The sequence below is a fragment of the Falco biarmicus genome, chromosome 1, assembly GCF_023638135.1.
Source record: "Falco biarmicus isolate bFalBia1 chromosome 1, bFalBia1.pri, whole genome shotgun sequence".
Taxonomy (NCBI): Eukaryota; Metazoa; Chordata; class Aves; order Falconiformes; family Falconidae; genus Falco; species Falco biarmicus.
Genome location: NC_079288.1, coordinates 26,476,228 through 26,493,513, shown reverse-complemented (window position 1 = coordinate 26,493,513; position 17,286 = coordinate 26,476,228). Strand labels below are relative to the sequence as shown.

Below are 17,286 nucleotides of genomic sequence, written 5' to 3'. Positions count from 1 at the left end.
TTTTCTTTTGACAAGCAGGACCTCCTGGCCAACTCCTGCTGGCTCTGGCCACCTGGACTGTCCATGACACTGCTGGAGAAAGCTTGAGGGCACAGCACATCTCATCAGCTGTGGAGCTGATTTCTGTTCCCTTGGCCCCCTACCTATCTGGCCTAAGCTCCTCTGGACATCATCCCCATGGTCCCTGGATACCATCAGGTCCTAGTTGTGGGACCAGTGGCAGAGCTCTGCTTGCTGTCATCCTCTAGCACCCTCCTTTTAAACTCCTGGTGGTTTATGGTCTCCTTCAGCCTCCCACAGCTCTCCATCTGTCCCATCCATTGTTTCACATCTTCAGCTGCTTCCGCAGTTCTGTGCAGGTCTCTCCTTGGTGAGGACCATGCAAGACCTGTGGCCAAAGGCAGATGCCCAGTGAGGAGCATAATGGGCAGGTGCATTGGGTGCTTCCCACATGGGCTCCCAGCCCCCAGGACTCGTCAGCTAGGGGCTGGAGCCATCGCTGCTCCGTAGCTGGGTAGTGTAGGGAACAGTCAGGCTGGCTCAGAAGCTCCTTTGAAAATTCAGTGTCTTATTTGTGACTTTTCCGGTCCCTGAGAACTGGGGAAATTTCATGCGTGCAGTTGCCTAACAGGGTTCAGCGATGTCCCGCTGGAGCTCTGCTGGAATCCCTGGGTGTGTGTTCTGCTTGAGGAAACCTCACAGTGCTGCTTTTGTTTCTTCTTCCGCAGCCTCTTACAGACAGCCTTTGACAGTAAATGAAAAGGGCTCTGTGCTGAATGCAAGAGCCAATCCCTCTATTTACTATGGGACTTGGAGGCTAAATACGACACATTTACTCTTCTCTGAGTGCCTCTTTATACCCTCATCACCTGCTTACTCTTGGGTTTCCTGCCCTAGATGTTTGAAGAAGGATTTTATATTTCATTGTGATGCCGTTTGTAACTTATTCCTCTACGTTGTGACTCCTTTTGCTTTTTACTTTTGCTCACCAGGGGGCTTGATTATGACAGTTATCTCACTTTGGCCCTAGCTTCAGCTGGTTTGAAGGATGCCTTCTGACTTTCAGAGCTCCCTTGGCCATTCTGACCTCCTTCTGCCCATTTCCATTTCTCTCTTGAGCTGTGAGACAGTCTCTCTGATATGAGAGCCTGCAGAACACCTGCTTTATTTAGCTTAAGTTAATGCTTCTAGCCCTTGTTTGAAAAACCCCAAAAACTTGCCCATCTCTCTGTGTTGCTGAGCGCAACCGTGGGGGCATCTTGGCTTTTGCTGCCTTGGCAGATAAATGGCTTTTCACTGGTGCTCTCCAGCTCTTGGGGCCTGGAGACCCTGGTTTCCTTCTCCTCCTGTGTGTTTCTTACCAGTCATCTTCACAGTGCAGATACTGAGACATCTAAAAATGTCTCTCTGCATGCTTCCCAACGCGACATTTGCCTCCTTCCAGGGGGAAGCAGCCAAGCACACGCAGGTTGCTGGCAGTACCAGTCTGCTCACTTGTGGTACTCCTAGGTTCTCGAGCAAATGAGATGCTGGAGCTGACATGCATGCATACGCTCTTTCTGCGGGAGCACAACCGCCTGGCTAGGCAGCTGAAGAGATTAAATCCCCACTGGAATGGAGAGAAGGTCTACCAGGAGGCACGAAAGATCCTGGGTGCCATGATCCAGGTACCAGCCACCATGTTGTATGTCCTGGCTCTTCTGCCTTGTCTTGCAGTATCACAGAATGAACTTGATGGGGTTTTTACTGTGGGGTGTCCAACGGGTGTGGTATTTTGAGGTGCAAATGACCCGATTCTTTCCACCAGCTCCTTTTGCCCAAAACAAAAATCACATGGAGATACCTGAAATAACACACACAGAGGGGTCCCCCTGAATCTTTGATGTCCCTCTACTGTTAAATTTCCAAATTGCTTAATGGGTTTTAAACTGCACATCTGTGTTTGAGAAATGTGAGGACAGAGAAGTCAGAGGAGAAGCTTTTCTAGCCAGTGTTTGGTACAGGGTAAAAATGGTATTGGAGATTTGGATCAAAATTCCTCTGAGTTGTGAGTCATCCTCTCAAGAAGCCCCATGTGCTGGTGCATGCAACCAGCCATGGCATTCCTCTGTCCTCACTGCTTTGTGGCAGAGAGTCCCTTGGGACTGTGCTGCAGCACAGACTTTGCCCTAAATGAGATCCTACAGTCACAGAAAAATTTCTGTGCTTGGAAGGGACCTCTCCAGGTCTCTTGTCCAACCTCTGGTTTAGAACAGGACCAGCTTCAAAGCCAGATGAGGTTTCACAGCCAACAGAAAAAGCAGGCTCCTATGAGAGAAGACGACATGGGGTTTCCAAAGGCGGTCCTTAATCATGACTAATTGGAAACTTGTCTTCTGAGTTGGCTCAACAAACAAACAAGCAGGAATATCAAAAGGTTTAAATTTTTACAACTGTCAGTTTAAATATAGTGCTGTTGAATAAACATGTTGGGTAAGCCAATGTGGAGAGACTCAAACAACTGCACTAAAAACATTGTCTCCATCAGCATGTTTAGATGAATGGTTTCACCCTGCAATTTTCAACTAAACTGAAAACAACTGAACTGAAAGAGGACAGATTTATATTAGATATGAGGAAGAAATTCTTCACTGCGAGGGTGGTGACACGGGCACAGGCTGCCCCAAGCAGCTGTGTGTGCCCCATCCCTGGCAGGGGTCAGGGCCAGGTGGGACAGGGCTTTGGGCAAGCTGGTCTGGTGGGAGATGTTCCTGCCCATGGTGAGGGGGTTGGAACTAGGTGATCTTTGAAGTCCCTTCCAACCCAAACCATTCTACAATTCTATGAATTATTTTCACCTACTGACACAGAATCTGATTTTTTTAAAAATTATATTGTGCACCCTCCTCAATGTCCCAAAGAGACATGAGACTAGAGTTGGACATCTTTACTATGGGAGGACTAACACAGCTGCTCGTGGGTGGTGATAACATCTGTGCCAACACTGTTGACTTTTTCTTTGTCATGTGAAGCATGTAGGTGGGAGGGAGGAGTAAATTCAGTTCTACCTGGCTGATGGGGATGGCCTCTACCTATAGGACAAGGAGGATTTGGCAGGCTTTCTTCTTGCTCTGACCTGCCAAGCTGTTGAGGCAGGGAGGAGCATGTCTGGGGACACTTGAGTGCTGGATCCCAGTGCACTGGTAGAGGATGAGCGTAGGTCAGGCACAAGCAGAGTCTGTGCTTCCTGATCTTCCTGGAGCAGTTAAGTCCACTTAGCATTTTCATGGAAATCACTGCATGTCCACACAAACCTCATCACTGCTAGAGAGTGTAGAGATGACACCATGCATGGCTGGAGAAACCAGGAGCCCAGGCAGTGGCCTGCAGTGTCTGTGCCTGGAGCTGCACCACCTGTGCCATGGTACCATGGCTAGTATAGAAGATGCTTTGAACCAAAGCCATGGAGCTGAAGAAACCAAAATGTCACTCAGTGGTGCCAGAAAGGACCCTCGCTGGACTGCCAGAGCAGCTGGGTGAAGGTCTGATGAGGTGAAAGAAAGATTGGTCCTGGGGAGTCTCTCTGCTTCGCATCTGTGCTAGCAAGATCTCCTACATAACTCCCATCAAAGTAGTTCAGTGTAACAGCTCCTGTAGCTGGAGACACAAACCAGAACTTTGCTTCCAAAGAAACTGATGGCCAAGCAATTAATGACTCACACTTTCCTTGTTTCCCCCTAGATTATAACCTACAGGGACTACCTGCCTCTTCTGCTGGGAACCAGTTTCCAGGGTTTGATTCCTCGCTACCAGGGCTACAATGAGTCTGTGGATCCTCGAATATCCAATGTCTTCACTCTGGCTTTTCGTTTTGCTCATGCCTCAGTTCCCCCAACTGTTGACCGCTTAAGTCAAAGTTACAAACCCATGGGTCCCAAAATTCAACTCAGAAACGCCTTCTTTGCTGTCTGGAGGATCATTAAAGAAGGTAAAGCCTTTCTTGCACCTCTGTTTATTTCATTCAGCCTTTTTTGCCCTCTCTGGATGCACTCCTGCTTCAGCCAAACCTAAAAGTGGTTTGCATTAAATTTGTTGAGTGACCTTTACTACCAGGCAGTTTTTCCCAACGTGGCTGCAGTCAAATGTGGCTCATCTTATTATGAAGCACGCAGTCTGGTTGCTTAATTGCTGTAGACTCTGACAATTTTATTCAAAGTATTTTCTGTTTAATTCTTGAAGTGCAGGAAAATTGATTCTCTTGTATTAGAAGCTTATAGTTAAATATAAGCTGCATTCAGCTCTCCTGAGCCTCTCACACACACACTTGCCACCCTGCACTGCTCACAAGTCCCTCTGTAACCGTTGCAGGTGGTATTGACCCCTTTCTCCGGAGCCTGATGGCTAATCAAGCCAAGCTGATGACACAGCAGCAAATGGTTGTGGATGAGCTCCGGGATTGGATGTTTGAGCAGGTTGAAAGGATTGGATTTGATTTAGCCGCGCTTAACATGGAACGTAGCAGAGATCAGGTAAGTTGGCTGCGGGAGCTGAGCTTCCAAAGAAAAACAAGTGGAAATCAGACACTCCTGAGGTTGAACATGGAGAAACTTCTCCAGCCCGTGCTCAGCTGAAATTACTGCTTCCTAAACCTTTTCATAATTTCTGTACAGCCATAGGTAAGTGGATAGGAGGCTGAGCAGTGAAACCAAAGCCTGGCTGGAGCTGGAGGAGACAAGTGGAGACTTGTGACCAGAAGAACATAGGGCATTGCAAAGAGCAGAGCCAAGTGTTCAGTAACTGCGCCATTTGTATTGCTCTTCAAATGGCAAAATTGGTTAAGGACCTCCACAACAAATTTTTGGGAGCAGAACTGGGGCCAGATGTCCCCCGTGGCTTCTCCCCAGGTATCTGTAGTGGTCCAGCCCAGCCACGCATGGCTGGAAGAGCAGATCACAGCATGAGAGGAAAGCCTCATTGTAATTTCTCTATAAAGACTGTGTCCCAGAAAAAAAGCATGTCAGAACCATTCTCAGGGCTCTGCAAGGTGCAAAACCAGTGTAATGGCATTGCGAGATGGTCTTGAGAAATAGATTGTTGATAGGACTTTACAACTGGTCGTGGGTGTGTTGTTGCCGAAAAGCGCTGTTAGGCTGATGTAAGTGCCTGGAGCTGCCGTGTCGGTAACGTCCTGGGAGATGCAATAGTGCTCACCTTGAAACTGTGATGAAAAAGGTACTGGATTCACCGGTTTTAAGCCCAGACAGAGGCTTTGCAATACATCCAGGTGTGTGATCAGTCACAGGCTCTGCCTTTGCTGCAACAGAAGGCTGCGATGTTTCCATGCTGTCTCTAGGAACATTATTGTGCAGAACCTGATCTAAACCACAAATTGTGAACTTACAGCCTTGACGGCTGCTCCACTGCAGCAGAACAGACGTGTATTCCCAGTGTGAATCTGTGTTTAGCTCCTAGCGTTTGGGTCTCAGCCCAACCCCAAGTGTTACTGCACTCGGTGTTATACAACCTATGAAAGTGATGACAGTATAGCAAGATCAAAAAAGCTTCCTAATTCTTTTTCTGATAAAGCAAATTCTCAGTCTTCTTGAATTGTTTGATAGTGGTGTGATCCAGGCACCATATGCTGTGTCTTTTTTTCTGAATTCTCCCCAATTTTTAGACATCTTGCTCACAGCTCACTGCTGCAGCAGCAGCTCATCTCTGCACCTTAACAGTTCACTGGGCTGGCAGGTAGGAGGATGCGTTAGCGCTCCACAGACCTTTCCTCTGCATAAGTGGCCATTTGATAAGACACTGAGTCACAAATTGCCCGTTGCTGGGTGCGTGCCCTTTCCACCAAGGTGCAGAATTATGCACCAGTTGCGGCCCCGTGGATTTTCAGCTGTTTGCAGTACAGAAAATGAGTCCAGCTGGCAAAGTCCACTGGCCCACTCCCACCTGAAGTAACCTGTGCTACGTAGAGCTCTCTTTGCAGTGTGGGGTGGCTTGTACCTGTGGCTAGACACGGACACGAGGGAGGTCAGGTGTGGGGAAGTACTTGGCCACTGTCCTGTTGTACAACAACATCTTGTCCAGGTTCACTTCCAACAGAGGTAATATCAAAGAGTTTTGTGAAGACTTCTCTCCTGTGGCTCTGCCTGAAGGTATCTGAAGTTGTATGCTCCCTGACCTCCTTTAGGGTTCCTGGGTCCCAGTGAAGATGAGGCAGCCATTAGGTGTGCCCAGAGCCTTCATCTGAGCACCCACAGCACAGGGTTAGGGGCGGCCACAGCACACGCAGGATCAAGTGCCTGCACACAGATCTCCTTTGCTACTTGAAATGTCCTGGGGACACTCCTCTGGCTCTCTGCTGCAGCTTCGGCAAGGTGTGGGTCTCCCATAGTTCCTCCATCACATCAGCAGAAGGTTGTTCTGGATAATCCCTGGCTCTGGAGCCTGTGCACAGGCACCTGCATTGCTGCTGAGTGGAACAGCAAAGCAGTGCTGGAAGGTGGTGGAGCAACTCCCACTAGCAGAGATCACTTGCAAAGACATAGCCCTTCCACAAACGGCATTGAAATGCCAGGCAGGATGTACTGGCTGTGGAGGAGTGAAAAGTTGATGGCATTAACAGAAATAAAGAAATGTTTAGAAAGATGTTTTAAACATATAGGGACCCTATCTGTGTCCCCAGCTTTGGGAAAGAAAGGAAAAAATCTTTACAGGAGGGAGAAACATGTTACTGATCTGTCTGCTTTGATATCCAACTACTTGCAGGTTATAACTCCTGGAGACAATTCTGTGGGCTCTCGCAGCCTTCTGGATTGCAGGCACTTGCTCGAGTGTTGAAGAATCCTAATCTGGCGAAGAAGTTCATGCAGCTGTATGGGACACCAAAGAACATTGACATTTGGATTGGGGCACTTGCAGAGCCCTTTGTGAATGGAGGCAGAGTTGGGCCTCTCATGGCTTGTCTCATTGGCACCCAGTTCAGAAACATTCATGATGGGGACAGGTAAGAGAGGAGCTGGGGATTCAAACCCCAAAGGACAGAGGGAGACAGGAATTTATGCATATTTCTTTATGCAGATTTGGAAACTGTTCTTGTTTGTTGCTTTTTTTTATTATTATTATTATTCCAGATGTTTTTTTCCCTTTCTGGTGATGTTCTTATTGCTTGTCCAGATGATGGTTGAGATCCTAGGCTAAGATCCTTTCCCAGCCAAGTGTTTTCACTTTCAGACCATTCACTGCCAATCACAAATTGTGCAGACTGGATTGCCCTTCTCCATGCTGATGGTCCTCACCCAGTGTGAACATTTGAGCTCTGCTCCTCCTGCAGACACCTGTTTTCGGGGAGGCTCATATTACTGTGTATTCAAACCTCAGCTCACTCCAGCAAAGGGAAACTATATATAAATACCTTAACCAGAAGAACAGGTACAGCTCTAAAGGTGGGAAAACCAGGATCTAGATGGATTGACTTCACCAATTAGAAAAAAAGCTGTCAGGTTTAATTAGCCTAAATAGCTTGCACTGATAGTAGATGCTCAGCATCTGCTAGTGTGGTGGCTCATGCTCTGGGTAGTTTTGAAAATTTGCCTGCAGACCAAGGGAAGTTGCTATAGGACTAACACAATGTCAGGCTTTGCAGGGAGTAAAAGAAATTAATTGTTCTCTCTTAGTTAAGTCTTAGCTCAGCCCAAGCTGCTTCCCTGGCACTGGTGGCATTCCTGTACCCTCTCTGTGGGTCTGTCTGCTTCTTCTGGGCTACTGCGCCCTGCAGAAGTTAAACATCTGTCCACCTCCCCATCTCCTGAGTTTACAATACACAGCTTTGCACCATCGCAGTGTCTTATGCACCTCTCAGGGGCCTTAGAGATGATTTTTCATTGCTTCTCCTTTCCACCCCAGTTCTGAGTTGGAACCCTGTGGTCTGGGTCATGTCCACCCATGTGGACATGTAGCAGTGTTTGGCCTTCACTTGCACCAGGATATGGGTGGCTTGGGGTTTGCTTGCCAGGCACAATAATTTGAGCAGTGTCGTGTTTGAAACATACCTGAAGTCCTCCTCTGCCTTGAAGATGCTCAGGGGGATCAGGTGCAGAAATGAGTTACAATGCCCCATTTTAAGCTGCATTTCTGAGGCAAGGTCCTGCACTTGCTAGCAATATAGCCTGAAAATGGGATCATGACCAGTGTTTCTGGCAAACTGTTCTGCCTAGAAAGACTTACTATGAGCTCAAACCCTAGTACTGGGAGCTTAAAAACAGTCTAGTGCACATCTAGAAATCCTGTTCTTATGGCAGGATACAAGAACAGATTATTTTTTTTTTAAAGACAGTAATTACAGGGCTGGCTCCAGCATGACAATCCTGTGGACATAACCACAGCTTGCGCACAGGACAGTATGTGCAGACTTTCCTAGTTGAAAGAGGGTGCCTGTATCTCATTTGAGGGAACACAGGACAAGGCTTTGATTCTACTGCAGCTTTACTATAGGTCCATGGCAGAAAAGCAAGCTAAACTATCCAGCTGGTGAGTCAGGGCTCAATTTAAGTAATAGAAATTTAAATTTCTTCTTGGCAAAAGAAATGTGTTATTGGTGTTAGTGGGAAATAACGTTGCAGGAGTCTTGAATGTGAAGAAGCCAGAAGGCAAAAATCTCTTATCATCTTTCTCCTGCAGGTTTTGGTGGGAGAAACCAGGGGTTTTTACTCCTTTGCAGCGCTGTTCACTGGCCAAAATCTCCTTGTCACGAATAATATGTGACAACACCGACATCTCTAAAGTACCAAGACACATTTTCAAGGCTAACAGATACCCTTGTGGCTTTGTGAGCTGCAGCAAGATCCCAAAGCTGGACCTCATAGCCTGGAAGTCAACGAGGACCAAGGAAGCTGCAGAGCAAGGTATAAGCTTCAAACAGCAGGTAGCTCCTGCCTGCAGCTGTGGGAGATAACCAGACCCTGAGGATCTGAAACAGCTGCCTAACACAGGTCTGAACATATGTGTCAGGCATGTATCTAGCACATGTGTAGATACGTAGTTTCCTCAGGTCCACCGTGAGTAGTACCGCCAACATGCAGATTTTCCAGCATTGGCATTACAAGACCAAGCTAAGCACCCTGCTTTGGGATTTTTCTCATTTACAGGCCTTTTTAGTTTAGCTCTTTGCTGTTGATGCCTGTGCTTTTCTGTATGGGGAGTGATGCCCGGCTCGAGGAAGCTGGTCTTTCTGTCTAGCTGGTTGGTCTGTATTTTGCACAGCTCCGAGCAGGCTGGCAGCTCATTCTGGTCAGGCCAAAAGCAGCCCTGCGCTTGGACAGAGATCCCCACTTAATGGAAGAGATTGAGGTGTTTGATTTCTGCTAGGGAAGTTTTGCCTGTATTTACAATATTTCCCTCGGCTGCCTCAGTATTTGTAAAATTCTTGAGGTTTAATGTTTTTCTTCCAAAATACTCTCTGAAGTAGAGAGGGGAAGTAGAGGTAGGAAAGAGTGGCTCTCCCCTGGGAGCGGTAGACTGCTAACAAAACGTCATCTTTCCTTTGCTGTGACAGTCAGCCCTGCCACGCTCTCCTGTTGATATCCAGGCTGTGAGAAGGAGCAAACCTCCACTGTCAGACAACTCCACCTGCAGTCAGCTCCCACTTTCTGTGAGGGTGGTTCACCATATTCTCCACAGCGTTATCAGCTTGGAAGTGTGGCAGGGTACAAACGTAAATGCCATCCTCATGTGCTGGCAGCGTTTACATTGGATATTAGGAAAAATTTCTTTGCCAAAGAGGTTGTCAAGCATTGGAATGGGCTGCCCAAGGAGGTGGTGGAGTCACCATACCTGGAGGTGTTTAAAAAACTGCAGATGTGGCACTTAGGGCCATGGATTAGTGGTGAACTTGGCAGTGTTGGGTTAATGGTTTGACTCAGTGATCTTAAAGGTCTTTTCCAACCCAAATGATTCTATGGTGCCAGAAAAAGTGAGACCTGTAGGATCTTGCAGTCAAGGAGGGATCCCAGGAGGTCTTTAGAGCAATCAGGACTAATACCAGAGTTATCAGTCCCTCTTCTCTAGCTTAACCTGTGGAAATCAGCCACGTAAGATAACAGGGAGCTATGGTGTGTCCTGTTCTCCTTTGATAACACATTGCTTTTTATGTCCTGTAGAAGAAACACCTGGTGACTTTCAATGCTGAATGTTGAGGATTTGCCAGAAGTCCAGACTTGGGAAGCTGCTGAGATGGATTATTATTTTTTACTGTGTTTATGCTTTTACTGCCTCAAATGTTTGGGCATGATTGCTGTCATCTGCTCAGTTTAGTTTGCATGAAGTCTTTTCAGCGAGATGGATTCCAGCGGTCAAAGAACTTCATGAAAAGATGTCCCAGAGCTGTGCAAGTCACTCAATATTCAAAGCAAAGCAAAATGAGTTATCCAGAGACTGGTTCCAAATCAAACCATCTGCTGGCTTAGGCAATTGCACATACGCTGTGTTCCCGTAAGCTTTACTGTCAAAAACATGTTTTGGACCCTCCTTTCAAAATTGCCAGCCTAAACAGAAAGAGACTGGGTCATTGGAATAACTGCTTATTCTTTGTCCCGATTCTGTAAGTACAGAAAAGTACATACTTCAGTTTCCAAAGAAAAACTACTTATTTCACTGTGCCTTTAGATGAAGCAGAAATAGCTATCAGGCACCCCAAACAGACTTGCTTAAAATGCCCTGTTTTGGGTTTTGCTTGAATATGGAATGAAGAAATTGTCCACATGGAAGCAAGCTGTTTTTTCACCATTTTTTGCCCTTAGTCCAGAAAGCCTAAGGCATCATCTAGTGTGACAGAAATCCATGACAAGTTATACCTGCAGCCTGGCACGAGCCAGTGTGACTTACCCCTGGGCTGTGGAGCTGGCGGGATGTGTCCTGGCAAAGATAAGAACAGTTTTAATGTACAAGAAAGTAAAAGCCAATCTGGTTTTACTCCAGCTTTGTCCCCTCAATATCTTTTCGTGAAAGGGATCAAAACCACTTTCTCCTTCCTCTGTAGTCTGCTATGTTACTGTTATCGATTAATAAACTGCAATTTTGAGCTGAGGCGAAAATGTTCCTTGCACTTTGAGCGGAGGATGGTGGTAGGTTTTGTATGGGAATATTGGAAAAGTTGATTCAAGAACCCGTGTATTTTTAATGAAAGGAGGTATTTCTTGCTGAAATCTCTGACCCATACTCCTGTGTCATGTGGCAGTATGAAGTATTCCACAGCGGAAGGGCCAGTGCAGGATGTAGTTCAAACAAACACTTGACAATAATCTCCTCCTTATCACCCCCAAAACATGTCTGCGAGATCTTTGGCGAGAAAGAAGAGACATAGACACTGACTTGTTCCAGCATTTGGCCAAGATGGAGGGGCAGTGCTGGGGATAATGCTGCAGGGTGTGTAGGTGGATAAACATAAGCCTGGGCATGTTTTGAAGGCAGAAAGCATGCAAACATGCTCTGGAGTGGGTTGAAGCCCCATGTTTCTTGGGTAAGTTCCCAGTGCTAGAACTACAAGGGAGTCAACAGATGGGTGTGAGATGCCTGACGACATGGGGGGTGTCTGTCTCTCTAGCTTTGGTTTTCTAATACTAGTTAACAAACTAACACCTGCACATCCAGCATCTGTTCAGCCCCTTGGGACAGAGGGGATCTCATTCATTATTGTTTGACTTCAGCAATTAACTTAAGGGAGAGGAACTGACCTGCTCAAAATCACGCATGATCTTTCTGGTTGCCCTAAGCACAGAGGGCCTATTTTTCCAATTTTCACCAAGCACAAGACTGAAATTTGGGAAATCTAATCTAGCCCATCAACTTGATCAAACTGCTCAATCAAGCCTATGACACACACGTGTGGCAGGATGCAACCTGTTGCAATAGAACTGCCTGGAGGGTGCCTGTCCTGGCTGGTGGAGCCACTGCAATGGGGTACGCAGCCTGCAGGAGCCAGGACGGGATCATTTGCCCTGTTCAGCCTCTGCTGCTGATTTCAGAAATGCAGCTCTCCCTCCCGGCTCTGGTGGGGCCTCTCATCCACTTTCTTTCCCACCTGCAGCCTCCCCCAGCTGTTTCAGCTCAGAGAATGGATGTCCATCTTGCTCAGGACATCCTCACAGTGATGACTACACTTCACTTGAGTGGAGGCCTGCCAAAGTGGTCAGTGGGATGGAGTGCATGATGTACAAAGAAAGGCTGAGGAAGCTGGATTTGCTCAGTCTGGAGAAGGGGAGAGGGGGTGATTTCTTTGCAGTCTTCGACTTCCTAATGACTAGCTATGAAGCCAGATGCTTCTCAGAGGCACACAGTGAAAGGATAAAGGGTGATAGACACAGGTTACAACAAGGGCAATTCCCATTAGACAAAGGAAAACATTATTCTCCGCGATAGTAGTGCAGTCTGGACACAGGGACCAGAAAGCTAGTGGGATCTCCATCCTTGGAGATTCTCCAGACTTGCCTAGGCAAGGCCCTGGGCAAGCTAATCTGGGTTTGGAGTTAACTGTGCTCTGAGTAGCTGGTTGGCTGGCAGACCTCCAGGGCTCCCATCCCATCTCAATTTTTCTGTGATTTACAGTGATAAACTGTTTTATTTTCCAGCTCACCGTTCAACTGGCTGTGCTGTGCACTGCCTCCATGGGTGCAAGTCCTATAGCACAGGCTGTTCTAGCCTGTTGCGTTACATTTCTGTCAGGGCTGTCCAGATGCCATGGAAATCTTCATGAGTCAGGATGCATTTTTTTCTAGAAACTCTTCTCCTGTCATTATGAAAATTCCCATCTATGTCTTTGCTCATAAGTAGGCATTCAAAGCTAATCTGTAAATCTTGTAAAACTGAGCAATGCATGGATTCATCATGGAGCTGCAGACAGTGCATGATATTTTCCTTGGTCTTCATGATCTATTTCTAATATATTTACCTTGGAATCTCTCTGAAGTTTTTAATATCAGTGTTAATGTTATTTAACTGAGTAGTAACTGCATGCACTAGATGAGTTCCTTTTAGTACTGTTCTCCTCCTGAAGACTGGGTGGCTGATGTGATCCTTGGCACTGAGCAGTCCCAACGCTTTGCCCTTTGATAACTTGTTCCAGTCTGTTCCAGTGGAGCTATTTGTGTCTGCAGTTTCCAATGGGAATTGCTCCCATTTCAGAATCAATTCCCCATATTTCATCCTGAAATCATTGCTTTTGCATTTAGGAGTCAACTGTGAACTTAAGCAACTCTTCTCTCTTTGTAGCGTTGCTGTATCGGCAGCAGTCCATTCTCTTTTGAGCCTTCATTTGCTTACCGCGAACAAGACCATTGTCTTCGCCTTTTCCCACTAGATTAGATCACCCTCCCTGCCTCCACCTCTCTCTTCTGGCCAATGTGTGTGGCTTAGCAGAGCTGGTGAGTAGGAGAGTCATTTAAGCTGCATGATGAGAGTTCATGATACGAGCAAGCCCCTCCTCTTCCTAAGATTCACTTGAATTGAGCCAGGCTTTGGAAAGGATGCAAAGACCCAGGGGCAAAAGGGAGTCAACTGAGCATGGATCCATTTGTCTGGAAACAGGAGCTTCAATAAAGCTGTAGCTTCTGAAAACACCTTGCAGGTTAGGCAAGATCTGACTGCTTTTGAAATGGAAGCATGGGGGATCTCGGTGCTAGGGATTCTTGCAACAGAAGAAAATTATAGCTGAGAATTTACTATCTGTGTGTTTGGAGCGTAAATGTTTTGTCAGATCTGTGCTGACTATCTCTCCATGGTGAGATGGGAATGCCATGATTTTTACTATCACTTTATGTCCTTGTCTTTTTCCATACTCTGAGAGACACTTACCAGCTGTTGAAAAGCCCAAATAATCATAAGCCTAGCTTCAGACTCCTGCATATCTGATGTCTTCTCGAGAGTGTGTCTGTTCCCAGTGCTCTGAGTGTGCAGAGTTACTTTTCTGTTCAGAACAGCTCGGCAATGCCCAGGCGATGTTGGCCACCCCTCAGCTGGGTGGTCTGTGGAGAACCGCTCCTCCATCAGCTGGCCACGACGAGGGTCTAACAGGGCCTCACGCCTCTAAATCTGCTTATGTGGGTCCTTCTCTGGCTATGCTTGGTTTCGACCATGTGGACACCACCATTTATGTTGAAGACATTTTTCTGTCTTTTCCTCAGGTTCAGGATCTTGTGTTCTATGTAGACCAGCTCTGTTAGGGTTGCTGTGCTCCTTTGGGTAAATCATCACCTTGCTACAGCTTACTACCTGTTCAGGAGTGCACTGTGTGCTGCAGGAACATCATTTCCTTACAGCCTTGATGAAAGTATGCAAAAATCGCTGTCAGTAACTTAAAATAAAGCTTTTTTGTGCTTTGTCATGAGATCCTATTTGCACATGTTCTAGGTTAGTCTTCATGTGCAGAGTTGTGTAAGATGTTCCTCTTGCACTGGGAACCTGACAACAGCAGGCTTGATTTGAAAGCTACGGCCATCCTTGGAGGACCACCACACAAAAAGCCTTTCACTGGCATTGTGTTTTAGGAGCCTCTCTCCTGGCAGGTCAGGATGAACCAGCTGCGCATCCTATCAACCTCCACCCAATTATGAAAAGCCGTAACTGATATTGGTGAGATATTAAGAAGGTTAATAAGCATTAGGGAGGTAACTGTTTGCCAGATCAGACCTTGGATACGCATGAAGAGCCATGGCAAGTCTCTGTGAACCATCTCCAGAAGGGAGCTGGTCTCTGTAGCACCGGTACAGAAGGGTCACAGAGCCTGGATCCAGCGAGCACACGTGAGGTGCTTGTCTTTTCCATGTCCTGGTGCAGGGATGGTGTGGAGGATGTGGACAAAGCTCTTTGCTTTGGCTGCTTCTCCTGTGGCTGCAGGGAAGCCTTGGGAGAGCTGAGCAGTCCCTTCTCTCCAGTTTTTCCACAAAAGAAAAGAAAGGGGCCCTGGCTAAGCCAAGGGAGCAGGGGGCACAGGGAATGCCTTCATTATCATGCTTTCCCTCAGTTTCTTCATATAATATTACTGAGGCTTGTCCATTTCACTATTCTCGGGCCTTTGATCTTGTTCTTTAGGTTGCAGACGACAGTCAGTGTGGTTTTATGGGTCCTCACACTATTGATTTTTGAGAATCTGCAGCTCTCAGTCCTGGCTGGAATTTATTATTATTATTACTTGTTTGAGTGACAGCCGCTTCAGCAGTGTGCAGATGATGGATCATGAAACTTCACTTTCTCAGCCTAGTCACTGTACTTACCACAAAGATCCTTTTGATGTGGTGGTTTTAGGAGCTGAAATGCCGTTGGAGCGCTCCCAGGTTATACTTGCATTTTCTTGATTTACTTCTTACCTAAGCAGATGCTGCTTAAACATGTGCCTGCCTCTGGCCATGAAAACATCAGGAGTACCTGCTCTTGCTTTGTCTTCTTGTCTAGACATGTGGCACTTTTGGCACTTTTGGCACTTTTCCCACTCTACTTGAGGAGCATCCAGTTGCTCAGCTTGCTCCTTCCAGTCCCTAGATGTTTTGGGCAGGAGCTGGCTGCTAGGATCACTGGTTTGGTCTTTCTCTCCTCCATAATGCTAATTTCTGATTTCTTGCACATCTCACAGCCAGCTCACTTGTTGGTGAGGCTCAGTGCTTGCACAGAGAGCGAGACGGTCTGTGTGCCCAACTCACCCCACTCCCTCCCGTTAAAGATTTTCTTAGAAGCTCTCAGGACGTCTACACACGGAGCCTCCCTGAAGGGGGGCTGGCTCCCCGTTGCTCTACCAGCCCAGAGCCACACACCCCCCGCACACAGGCAGCCCTGCTGTTGCGTGTTTGCCAGCTGGCTCCCACCCACGGCACTGCTGGAGTGCCCTTGCTAAACCGGCTTCCCATGGTAGTTTAGCTCCGAGCAGCAAGCGCAGCCTTTCTGGAGCATCACTCCCTAATCTCGTTCCAGCTTTGCGCCACCCACATGTAGCTGACCAAGGGAATCTGAACTCTTCTCCACAACACTGGGTGCTCGTGACTCATTTACTGCTCAGTGCAACACTCCTCTGGTTGACACTGGGCTGGCAGGATGGAGCTTTTGCTCCTTCGCTACCCATTTACTTTTCTATTCATTGCATTTCTAGTTCTTTACCAGGTGAATCCTGCATTCAGATACTTCTGCAAGATGACCTTCTATAAGTTGTGGGTCTTCACCGTAAGCATTCTGGTTATTATGTTGAGTATTCCTCGTGGACGCGACGCAGAAAACATGAAGTAAGTTGTCTGTGGCTTCTTTCTGCTCGGGGCACTGACAGATTCAACTTGCACTCGTTTTGGAGGGTTCTGGGATCTGCACTGCAGTGGGGAGACACAAGTTGTGTATCAGTGTGGAAAGCTGACAGGCCCTGTAATGCAGAGGAGGGATGTAGGTTTAAGGACTGTATTGGAGTCAATAGAAAGAATAATGAATCATGGAAGGAAAGGATGTAAAAGGTGACATTAATTTGACAAACTGGGTAACTCCAACCAACTGGACGTAATGCACAGCTAAAGTAACTTGCTGTTTTCAGTAAACCTCTCCTATCTGGTCTCAGAGCTGTATTTCCCTCTTCTGTGGGGCTGATCATGCCCTTCCTAAGCTCTGGTGAGGAAGCCTCTGCAGGTGATCTCCTCTTTCTCAACTTTATTCTAACCCAGCGCCCACCTGAACAGGCACAAGACTGTTACCACGGCGGAGTGCTGGCACCTGCATTGTCACTGGTGTCTCTAGCCCGGTGACACCAGGTCCAGCAGTCTCTGAACCTTCCCCCTTGCTGCCCATCCTCCCCTCCACCAGTTCCTGCCTCTGCAGAGGGCTGCCCGCTGGGTGCACGCCTGTGGCTAGCAGCAGTGGGCATTAGTGACTTGGGGTGTGAGTTGAAAGGGGCTAGAAACTGACTCTGCTACACGTCAGCATAGTGCTTGTAGCCTTCTAAAGTGCTGCAGAGGCTGAATTTACCACTTCATTGCTGTATGCTACAGTGGGAGTTTGTATCTCCTAACTGAGCATCAGCCTTTTGCTTTAAGGAATTTTATCCAGTTCTTGACTTTTGTGCCTGACTTTTATTCTTTTCATTGTTTTCCCAGTATCTGTTAAAATATGACTCCCAGAATTGCAGTCTAATGTCACCTAGAGGCAAAATCACCTCTCTCTTCACAGCCTGGGCAACAGCAGTTAGGCACGTGTTTATTGCAGCCTGTGTTCATGATTCAGCAAGCTGGGCAGGGAAGTAGAATACAAATAGGTGCACTCTTAATTTGGGCATTATCTAATCTG

The 17,286-nt window shown here is 47.1% G+C and overlaps 1 protein-coding gene across 1 annotated transcript in view; it reads left to right on the top strand.

The window, feature by feature from the left end:
• Window positions 1–17,286, top strand: part of LOC130142533 (eosinophil peroxidase-like) — a 33,350-nt gene that overhangs the window by 10,932 nt on the left and 5,132 nt on the right. Inside the window, 6 exon segments of the mRNA XM_056324669.1 lie at window positions 1,510–1,667; window positions 3,721–3,967; window positions 4,348–4,508; window positions 6,705–6,991; window positions 8,665–8,888; window positions 16,115–16,244. Of these exon segments, the coding sequence (XP_056180644.1) occupies window positions 1,510–1,667; window positions 3,721–3,967; window positions 4,348–4,508; window positions 6,705–6,991; window positions 8,665–8,888; window positions 16,115–16,244 (1,207 nt within the window).